Source organism: Engraulis encrasicolus, chromosome 6 (genome assembly GCF_034702125.1).
Source record: "Engraulis encrasicolus isolate BLACKSEA-1 chromosome 6, IST_EnEncr_1.0, whole genome shotgun sequence".
NCBI classification, from domain to species: Eukaryota; Metazoa; Chordata; class Actinopteri; order Clupeiformes; family Engraulidae; genus Engraulis; species Engraulis encrasicolus.
Window position 1 is genome coordinate 10,574,033 of NC_085862.1, and position 11,713 is coordinate 10,585,745.

At 42.1% G+C, this 11,713-nt stretch overlaps 1 protein-coding gene across 1 annotated transcript; it reads right to left on the minus strand.

Moving 5' to 3' along the window:
- Nucleotides 1-1,250: 1,250 nt before the first annotated feature.
- On the minus strand, nt 1,251-3,207 carry LOC134450671 (growth arrest and DNA damage-inducible protein GADD45 beta-like). Its single transcript, XM_063200569.1, has 4 exons — nt 2,974-3,207; nt 2,645-2,746; nt 2,290-2,515; nt 1,251-2,171 (listed from the first exon to the last, which is right to left on the minus strand). The coding sequence occupies exons 1-4, from the start codon at nt 3,015-3,017 to the stop codon at nt 2,058-2,060; spliced, it is 486 nt and encodes a 161-aa protein (XP_063056639.1). The 5' UTR covers nt 3,018-3,207; the 3' UTR covers nt 1,251-2,057.
- Between the last annotated feature and the right edge of the window lie 8,506 nt (nt 3,208-11,713).

Sequence of the window (11,713 nt, forward strand, 5' to 3'; positions counted from 1 at the left end):
AGGCTTGGCATCCGTGGGAAATGTCAAGACTCTTACGTTGATACTATATTTACAGTAGCCTAAGGACATATTGCAATTCATTTTGCATACCAACACCCTGTAGGTATTCTTAAGTAGGCCTACTTTTTAGCAGTCATAAATATAGGCCTATCTATGTAGGCCTAGTAACTTAGAGGAGTGCATTAATATATACCATAGTGTGTGTGTGTGTGTGTGTGTGTGTGTGTGTGTGTGTGTGTGTGTGTGTGTGTGTGTGTGTGTGTGTGTGTGTGTGTGTGTTAGGTGACCGGCAGGAGAGAGGGTGAGCTGTCCATGCAGGTTCCAAGCGGCTGCTGCTACTGTTGCCTTCTGGGATGTTGGGGTCAGTGTGCCAAGTCAAACAGCACTCCTGCGTCAGTGGCAACTGCAAAGGCCCCCACCCCCCACCTCTCCTCTCCCTCCCTACCCAGCACAGAGTCACTACTCTACACTACTCCAGGCAGGACAATGAGGACATGACGCAGGCACTCTGACAGGAAACATGCAGGGGCTGCTACACGGCCACAGCAGCTAGGCCTCTCTCTCTGGACCAACCCTTGCACTCACAACACAGTTGGAATGGTTTAGAGCAGCGTTTCCCAACCTTTTTGTCTTGTGCACCCCCATAAGCCTTTCCGTTGTGTCATGAGTACCCCCTAAGTCATGTTCTATTTCGCTTTCTATATTCCAATATAACGAAGCTTCATACATTTGTTTAAACTACATCTTTCCAAGTACCCCCTGCAGTGTGCTCGCGTACCCCTAGTGGTACAGGTACCCTTGGTTGGGAGCCACTGGTTTAAGAGACATCCAATAGATTAAGACCATGACACTGACTCCACCTCAAACGGTTTATGACTTGGAGGGACTGCTGCTACGGCATGCCTCTCTGGGCCAACCCTTGCACTAACACCACAGTTGGAATGGTTTAGGGAAGAGATCCAATAGATTAAGACCAGGACACTCCACGTCAGTCAGATGGTTTATGACTTTACAATCATTACAAGCTACCTGTTGGAACTGACGCATGTGTGTACGCATGTGCTTCCAATGGTAATGATTGATGTAGGTGGGATAGGCTGAGGTTAAGACTATAGGCTACATCCATCAATTACTTGTGGTGTGTTAAGGTAAGACATGGACAACCAAGAATCACTGTCAAATGTACCCCCCTGCACATACACCCCTGGGCCTAAACAAACGTCAAAAATGATGGAAAAGTCAAGTGAATATCAGGTTTCAGTTCAATAATTTATTTGCAAAATTCTGAGCATGATACATATATATTACTCTTGTTAAGTTATGAGCAATAAGTTAAACAGACAATTCATTTCGTTTCATTTCATTTAAGCTATGTGCAGTTTCCTTGCTTCGATACCAAAGAGGATTTCATGTTGCATGTTTCTCGTTTCGGTCTCAGTCTTGCATCAGCAGTGGCATTCCACGTGTGCTGATCCTTGTCACACATCATCGGCTTTCAAACTCCAACAGTCCAACAGTTCACAGAGAACAGAAGGCGCATTCCACAACAGACTATAGGCTACAGTCCACAAGTTGAAGGCGAAGGTTTCTTTTACAACGCGACCAGTTATGAGGTCTCGGGTGAACAACGGTGCGTAAAAGTTTTCTGCCACACACAAAAAAATAAAGCGAAGGCGCGCGCCCACGCCGCTGCGAGTCTCACTTGCGCGTGCTCTGTACACGACTTATTTGAGCAAAAAAACAGCAGCGGCAACTCCCGTCACGACTCTCGTTCCACCTCTCCACCGTGGCTACTTTTCCTTTCTGCGGATGAACAGACGGGGCAGGCGCGTGACGTCGCGCGCTGTCCCTGGAACGTTCCTCTCACAGGCGCAGCCCCCGCGCAGCGCGCGTGACGAAGCAGCAGTCCAGAACAGCCCGTTACCGTCCACAGTCAGCGGACACACACGGCCCTCCTCGAGCTCCCTTCTCATTCTTCTTCAAGAATGACGGTTCTCGTTCCTTGTCTCAATCTCAACAACCAACCCGAACTGGCTGGCGGTGGGATGCAATTCAGTTCAGCGCTCTTGCAGGGAGAGGTAGGGCACCCACTGGTTCTTGCAGCGACTTTCCTTACAGTAGCTCCCCACCTCTTGTAGAGCTTGGCACTTGAAAGGCTGGCACTGAGGGTTCTGCAAAAGAGAGATGAACAAATACACATAAGTCATCTGTTGCAGGGTAGCAGTGCACGTCCGAATGCCAACTGTATGGTTGAGTGATGACAGGGAAGAGCAGGGAGCTTGAGCTTACCGTGACCAGGATGCAGTGCAGGTCTTTGGGCTCGTTGCCGTTGTTGTCGGCGGTGCTTGGCTCGCACAGGACCTGAGCTAGGCGCCTGAGACCCGACACCCGCAGGATGTTGATGTCGTTGTCGCAGCAGAACGCCTGGATGAGGGTGAAGTGGATCTGCAAGGCGATGTCGTCCTCATCTTCCTCGTCCGTGGCCAGCACGCATAGGACCACGCTGTCTGGGTCACTGCAATAGCATAAACATATTTAACATTAGATTATGAAGTTTAATTTAAATGCGTGCTAGTTGCACTGCAATGTAAAGCAATTGCATTCAAATTGTCGCAACACAATGTTCAAAGTTGTCAATACTTACACATTCATGAGTTTGGCGGACTCGTAGACTCCTACAGTGAGGCAGTCCTGTCGCTGTGCTGCGACCAGCAGCTCTTCTAATGCTTGACTTACAGTCTCCATTCTGTAGGGCAAAGCGAAATAAAACATACATTTAGAGACCTGTCCTTCATATAACCACTTGTTTCCGCATGCAATTAACAGTCAAATGTTGCGCTGACTTGTAGCCAACTAAAAGAAATAGTCTCTTTGCATGCTCGTTGCTCTGCCTCAGTTACAAGGCTTCGGGTGGCAGCGAGCTTGCAAAGACAAAAACCGGTACGGATAGCCTGTCAGTGCACGAATACTTACTTCGTCTCGGTGATGTTGCATCCAACCAGTTCTTCCAGTGTCATATTGAATTCAAAGGTTTGGAGGTTATAATCCACAGGAATCGCCCCAAAAGTAAATTCCAAATCGGACTCTCCCAGCGTGCTTGCAGCAAAGTAATCCAATGTGCTTCCGGAGAGAGCGAGATAGAAGCCAAAGCAAGTAAGTCCTCAAAACGTGTTATCATGTACTCAGCAAAGTCAGTTTCTGTCGATACCGTGCGAAAACAGTAATTTTATACCTTCTCCTTCGGGGCGTGGTTTGCTCGGAGTTCAGCGCTCCCGATTGGACGACAACAAGGCTACCATGTCGTTCCTGATTGGTGGGCCATCTAACCGCATGTCTGGAACCCACGTGGGGCGTTCAGAGAATTCCCCCCTCCTCCCCTCGCATATCAATTTGTTTACCAGTCTCATGGAATTTCCTCAGTTTCTGTCTGCGAAAAACTGTTCTCTCTGTGGCTCTGGGGAAAATCTGCACACTTACATTGCACTCTGCCTATTAATAGTCGTATTTACAAATTACAAACAAAATTTGGTCTGTTTTGTCACACAACCTACTATTGTGAAGTTATAAGCCCCACGTTCTGGCATGAGGCAATCATACAGTAGGCCTAGAATGAGATTTTGTGCTATGAATTAGCAAGTGGTAGAACTATTGCAGCAAAAGTTTCTTATACAATAGCAATGTGCCTGCTTTAGGTCATACATCATTGATTTGTCCTAATTGGGTCATTGTATGATTAGTTATAGTGAGCTACAGTGCCCCATCCTCACACCTCCCTCAGAGGGCGATAGAAAGCAAAGCACGTTACCTAGAAGTTTCATCAGTCACCTGAGTTCCTTCCACTGGCTAATTATAGCCTAGTCACAGGATCATGGTGTTTACAGCTTAGGTGCACCTTGCGTTGAACTACGTTACATATCAACATTTTGCATCCACACACACTTCTGTTAGTGAACATCAGCTAATCAAACTAATTAACAACATCATTTTACACTTATATAACCATTAGACTATTAAGGGGTTATTTGACACCCTTCTTTATAAATAACAATTTGAATAGAAAAATATCAACATAGCATGGATAACTTGAGCTTCCAATGCATTTTCCCTGAAATAAATGACTTGGGGCAAGAAACAGCCGGTGTTGCGTCTGGACAAGCCTGTATAGAGTTCTTCAGCGGAAGCGGAAGCATGTAGTAGATTGTAGTCTTTCATGTTAGCATTTAAGGACGTCCTGGTTCCTATCGGCTTCCGGCCTCCATTGGGAATGAATAGGGGTAAATTTCAAATAAGCTCCGAGTGCAAGCACGCGCTTAGCAAACCCCCGCAAACTGTCGAGGGTGTTAAAAATAGGCTGTAGGTATGACATGGTTGATCATTTTGTGTCAAACTTCGACATAAATACGATGTTGCGTCCATATGCTAAACCCGGAAACTTTTGGCGACTACAGAAGCGGCGCCGTCATGTACGTGCGGAGGCTTGTACCCATGGCAACCAAAGGAAAGTATGTAGTTCGGAAGTTTTAATGATCAGAAAGGGGTTAGCAATATTGAATTAAAATCGTCATGATTTAACATGTGAATACACCAACATGATGATACGATCCGTTCCACTAATGAGAAAGGGATGCGGGGACACGCTAATGTTCGTTGTTGCCGTGCAACTTATATTTTTGCCAAACCTGAATCTCTATGGCGTTTTGCAATGTAAAAAATCGCCATGGAACCGGTAGTCCAAACGCCGCATACAAGTTGACGTCAACGCTGAAGAGCTCTATTGCGCAAATCTGTGTTATAGAGAAATGTGCAACGTCACATCATGGGATGCTGCCTAAAGGACGGGCAGGTGCGCCTCCCGGTGGCTGCCAGAGTGTACTGCATCAACAGAGCATGTTATGACATGTTGCAGGTGTAATAACATGCAACTGCAATTGATGAGGACTGGGAACAAATAAAGTGTTATATGAAACTAAACGAATAATGCGCAATATATGTAGTCTTACACGCGCAGTACTGTCAAAGACGCAGACACCCCTCAAAATAGTCCAGTAGTATGAAATGGCTTTTGATTGTTTAAAAAAACAAGTCAGCACAGAGTTTTTGTGTTGGCAAAGAGCGCCACTCTGTGGCGTTACTTGTTATTGCAGTGTGTTATGGAAAAAAGCTGCATCAGGGCCATAAACAGTAATTATGTGTAGTCTGACAAAACAAAAACACACTGATATTTCTTTGGGATGGTGAGTTAGGCCTACAAACAATGGCCTCGTTTTACATGAGACATTTAATTCAGAATTAACTCAATTTAATTAATCTTTGAAAAGATCATATGCATGCAGTAGGCCTAAACACTTCACAATTTAAAATTACATGAACACGCAATTTGTCTTGCTTTTCCATTTAATTTTTGGGGAACACTATGATTATTTTTAATGCAACCATGTATTAACATGTAGCCTACATTAGGCCTACTTGCAGGTACATCTACATTATAACCAAGGTAGTAGGGATGTGCAAAAAATCAGTCTTGACAGTAGATCGCAATACTTACTTTCACAATATAGCCTACTGCATCGATTCATGACAAGGTATCACAATACTTATTTCCCCAATAATGCATCAATCGATCGATGACAATTGATTGTTTAGTAGCCTAAAATTCAATTTGCCACTGGTTCATTTTGCTCCAGAGTAATATTTCTGTTGTAATGAAAGCTCTCTCCCAGATGCTAAAATGCTGAAAGAAAATGAAAAGACTTGCTACACAACAACTGACAAATAAGCTGTATTTTTTACACATTTACTGAAGTAAATATCACAATGCATCGCAGTAGTACATGAATTACAATGCATTGTGATAGAATCGCATCCTGGCATGTATCATGATGCGCATTGAGTCAAGAATCCTTTGCCAAGACCCAAAACTACAAGTCCTACTATACAAGTAGACCCACTGTTACATGTTATTATAGGGCTACTGACAAATAAGCTGTATTTGTACACATTTACTGAAGTCAATAACGCAATGCATCGCTATAGTAGGTCTACATGAATCGTATATTGTGATGTGCATTGAATGAATGAGCCTTTGCCTGCCAATACCCACCCCTACAAGGTATTATGTACAGTAGGCCCACTGCTGTGTTATTACATAGCCTACTTTGTTAAAGGGACACTTTGCAGGAAATGGTCAAAAAGGGTACTGCAACTATGCTGCTCACTGAAACTAGGCTCCCTATTGCCAAATTTGAAAAAAAAAGTAATAAACACATATTTTCTAGTATGGTCCAAGTACAGTCATTTTTGCAGCTAAAAATGGATATTTTTGGAAATTCTAAATGGCAAAAAGTGCAATTGTTCCAGTCATAATGAATACTTAGAATTTGATGGTGGTGGTAAGTATTCATGAAAAAGGTAACATTAGTGAATGGGCGGCATGAATTCTGGAAATAAACAACTAAAAATCTCACACAGTGTCCCTTTAAATACTGTAGCTAGTGTAACAGGTACAGTGAAAAGAATTGGCCAAAACCAATTCTTGTTTCAGGCTTAATCACCTAATCAGCAGGCCTATTTCAACAGACTTCATCTGTTGTTTTCGGGTGCAACTTTCACTGCTTTCACGGGTTGTATTGATACTGGGCAGCCACGGCTCAATGGTTAGTCGTTGGCCTGTAGATCAGAGAATTGCAGGTTCAACTCTCACCCTTACAAGCACCTTCATCCATGGCTGAAGTGCCCTTGAAGGCACCTAACCCCATATTTCTCCAGGGCCTGCAATCAATGTACCCTGTGCATAAATAATTGTAAGTCGCTTGGGATAAAAACTAAAAAGTGTCAGCTCAGTGCAATGTAATGATAATGAGATTAATTGACTACATCAAATCCTTGCACATAAAACAAAAATGTGCTAATAGCCCAGTTCAATATGGACAATTAGGGTGCTATGATCCAGCTTGATGAGATGATCAATTTATCACACAGGCGAAACCTCTCTACTCAATCAGTGATAAGCTCAATCATGGATGAAATGAGCTGAGTGAACAAAACATGAAAATAATGCTGAGTAGACCTTGTTTAGTGTTTACCCAATGATTGTAGCCCAGTGGTTCTCAACTTTTTTTAGAACAAACGCCCCCTTGGCCTCGTCACAAGCCTCCCAACGCCCCCTGACCTCATCATAAGCCTGACAACGCCCCCTTGGCCTTATCACAAGCCTCCCAACGCCCCCTTGGCCTTATCGCAAGCCTCCCAACGCCCCCTTGGCCTTATCGCAAGCCTCCCAACGCCCCCTGAACTCATCACAAGCCTCCCAACGCCCCCTTGGCCTTATCACAAGCCTCCCAACGCCCCCTGACCTCATCATAAGCCTGACAACGCCCCCCGTAGTATTAAAAAGTTAAATGGACTAATGCCCCCCAATGGCAACTAAGCACGGCATCCTCTCAGCTGTATCCTTCTCAACGCCCCCCCAGGGCACCCCAACGCCCCCTGGGGGGCTGTACCGCTCCCGTTGAGAAACACTATTGTAGCCTATCATTGAGTGTAGGCCTTTAAAGTCCTATCATGTCCTATTTGATTTTGATTTGATTATTTATTTCAGATGTTACAAGCAAGAGACAACAAACTTCAAGAAAATGGACAATTAACACCAGCAAATACCAGTAGAAGGGAAAAGAAACCAACTTTAACCCCCTAAAGTAAATCTGAAAAGGAATGGGATGCAGCATAGCTTTTTTTTTTTACTCCCAACCCCATTTATATAAATTCAAACTAAAACAAAAATTGTTATACGCACCTCAACTATGATGCAGGTTATTCATCCATAGTCACAAAACAAACTATATAAACAAAAGAAACAACAACAAAAAGCAACAAGTAGCATTGTATCACAACAAATGTTCATGTCATTGGAAAATTGACTGTTTATACATTATTATTATTATTATTATTATTATTATTATTATTATTATTATTATTATTATTATTATTATTATTATTATTATCATTATTATTATTATTATTATTATTATTATTATTATTATTATTATACTATATTATTATACTATCTTATAGCCTATATCGTGTTTCACATTTTTCAATTAACATTCTAACATTTAATTAAGGCGTAATTGTTTGTTTTCCTGGCGAGTTTGGTTTAAACTTTTGGACAGGGTTCTAGCCAAGGCCTGCTGTGAGTGATGGAAAATAACACGGTGGAAATTAAATAGCAGGAACTTGAGGAGTCTAATACACGTTCTAGAGTAGCTTTTTGACACTCCGAGCCTGCGAAGGAAGAAGTAGCTTTGGAAACATGTGCCAAAGTTATCACTTCTCCTCAGTTTTGTGGTAGCTGATCTCTACGGGGAGTTAATGTGCCACTGCTGATCTGACTGCAATACACACCCGTAGCAACCCCACAGACATCATAGCCTCTATAGCAGGGGTATTCAATTACAGTGCCATGAGAAAGTTTGGGCACCCTTTTGGATATGTTCAACTGTAGGGAAGGAGAAACATTTCAGCAGTGGAAGAATTTTAATTGGTGTTACAGAAACAATTTTATGTGGATTTAAACAAAATTAGGCGTGTGCATAAATATGGGCAACCCAAAGAAGGCATACCATTAATATGAAGTAGAGCTCACCTTTGCAGCACAAACAGGTTTTAGTGACTTTGGAATAACGAGAAAGGTGCACAAAGTAATCTTGAAGTCTTGGACAATGTTTCTGCACAGCCAGAAATGGAAATCCATTTGAGTAGAAAGCATGGGAAGCCACAGGAATGGTTCTTGTGAAAGGAAAATGTAGTTTGTTGAAAAATAGTTAAAAAGGCATGGTTAAAGGATGCTAGGAATGGTAACAGGCACACTACAGAACACCTCCATAGAACTACAAGGCCATAGCTGCTGATAGTGCAGACTTAGACATGGATCCTTCCGAGTATACTTTTCACAAGGCAAAAGCTCATTGGATGGGGGATGCATAAAAAGGCTTTCCTGTGTATCCATCAGAAATTAGTTGATAATCTTATGCAGAAAACTTATCTGGACAAGCTAAATACATTTAGGGATATCATAGTGTGGTCAGATGAGACTGAGCTAGAGTTATTTGACCTTAACAATGGGAGGTGGATATGGCAAAAAAAAATGCACACATAAATTCTATGACCTCTGGCCTAAAGCACACCCTGCTATAGGTCTGTGTGGCTAGCAAATACACTGTAAATGTATTACAGTTGAGGGCCTCACTAATTCTTTTCAAAAAGCATATTTTTCAAAAAGAATGTTTTTTCCAGCAGGACAGTGTTTGCACAACATTCAACAATAAGTTAATGCAAAAGAACAAGTACAATGTCTTGAAATGGTCATACCAATCTTGAGATATCACCATCATTGAAAAAGATTCCATTTTTTTGAACCAGGGTGTCTAAAGATGAAAGATAAAGGTGTTATGCACACGCCTATTTTTGTTTAAATCCACATAAAATTGTTTCTGTAACACCTATTAAAATTCTTCCACTGCTGAAATGTTTCTCTTTCCCTAGTTGCTAGTTTCCCGAAGTTGCTACTTTAAAAGCTCAACGAGAAATAAACCGATGTAATGATTTTCCAAAAGGGTGCCCAAACTTTCTCATGGTACTGTAAATGTCAACGAGGGCCAGTTTTTCAAATTCCTCCCAGTTAAGGGGCCGAACTATATGTATGTATTATAGTTGCCGACTGTCAATGAAAAATATATGGGAGACTTCATTGAAGTGAGGGGTTAGGGGGTCCTCCCCCAGAAAGTTTTGCATTTCTTAGATGTAATTTCCTGCATTTTAACGTCCTGTGTCCCGTTTCAGCTCTATACAGAACCCATATTTTTATCTCCAAATTCTGAAAAACATTCTGTATTTCGAGGGGCTTGTGGGGGGCTAGAACCTTGCTGTCCAAGGGCCGCATCTGGCCCCAGGGCCTCCATTTGAATAGCCCTGCTCTATAGGAAGACGTGTTGATGCATCGTCCGTGTTCCCGTCATGCAAGTCGAACGTCTGCGCATGGCGACCATGTTAGCACAGCCTGCTGGCTCAACCAGCTGCAGTGAGTTTCTGGTGTTGTATACTCTTCAGATGGCCATAATTCCCTCAAATTTCCATCGATTTTCGAAAAGGGTCAGTTTGTTATACAGTATAAAAAATTCCAAACGAAAGTATATGTTGATACTGCATAGTGATGAATATTCACATTATTATTATATTATATTACATTATATTATAATGTGCATAGGTCCAAAATCATGTATAATATAGTTCAGTAGGCTTATTCAGGTAATTAAATAGATCCCATAAACAAATGCACAAAGTAATCTTTTATATTTTCAGTAAAATAACAAATAAACGTTCACTTGTAGTCTATTCTGCTTTGGTTTCGACAGCTCCTCCACCTTGTGTTCAAAATGAGTTGTGACGCTAAAGCCATCCAGATAGAATTAACTTGTTGTGCTGTACATCTCTCTTCCAGTAGGCTACGTCATCTCTGTCGTCTGTAATTTAGTGCAATGAATATATCCATGCCGCAAACGTAATGTACAGCAATGGTTAAAATGTGTATTTGCTGTAGGTCTATCTAATTTTTTGGACAAATAGGCTAAGTGGCGCATATTACTCTCCTGGGCGTTTAACCCCAGTCTACACTTAAGTTTTAAGGAGCCCTACCATTTATATACACGTGTCAATATTTCAGCGAAGCAACAGTATACATTTTTAAGTATCTCGACGTTTCAATTCTTCAGTTTACTTCAGGTGTAACAGAGGGTCTGTGGAGAGTTTAGGCTGCGCTAATATGGCCGACCTGTGCGGACGTGCTTGAAATACGCGATGACGTAGGCTATCTAGTCTTCCTATAGGCCCCTATGATGTCTGTGAATACAGTAGCATATGTAGGCTACATGGTTAATCTCAAACCTGCAAGACCCGGGGGACAGAACACTCACAATATGAACAAAACCAGAACTGAGATCTTTTGCTGTCAGTTCACATTTAAAGAGGACCAAGTTTCGTTCACAATATGAGAAAAATAACCTCATATCAGTGATGCACCATGATGGTCCCACCTCAAGATGATACTGCCCCCTACTGTAAAGAAGCGGAATTACTCAGCTCCACAGTTACTGTACATCTTGTGCTGAGGTTCACCTCTGTGTGCATTACAAGGTTGTTGTTACCATAGATCAGCGATTTTCAAACTGTGGGCCGGGGCCCACTGGTGGGCCCTAAGGCTATTCCAGGTGGGGTATTCCAATTCTAAAAATGAAAATAATATTTGTGAGTGTATTGCTGTTGACTATATTTCAGTTCTATTGTGTATTGGGTCAGAGGTGGGCCCCAAACATTTCTTAAAATTTCAAGTGGGCCCCAAGTTGAAAATTAACAAACGCTATGGAAGGTGTGGCCCAATGGCTTGAGCAGTCTTGTCTTACCCTGAACATGAGTAAGACAAAAGGCATGTTCTTCTATAAAACAAGGGGCAGACTCCAACAGCAAACATTAAAATTAAAAAGGAATCTATTGATATAGTCACTGAATTTAAATATCTCGGTGTTACACTTTACTCAAATCTCAACTTTAAAAAACATGTGAAAAAAATGACAATTACAGTTTTTCTCGATTGGTTTGGCTAATTTCTCGAAACTGAGATGACATTCTCAAAACAACACAGACAAATCCCCAAACCAACTTG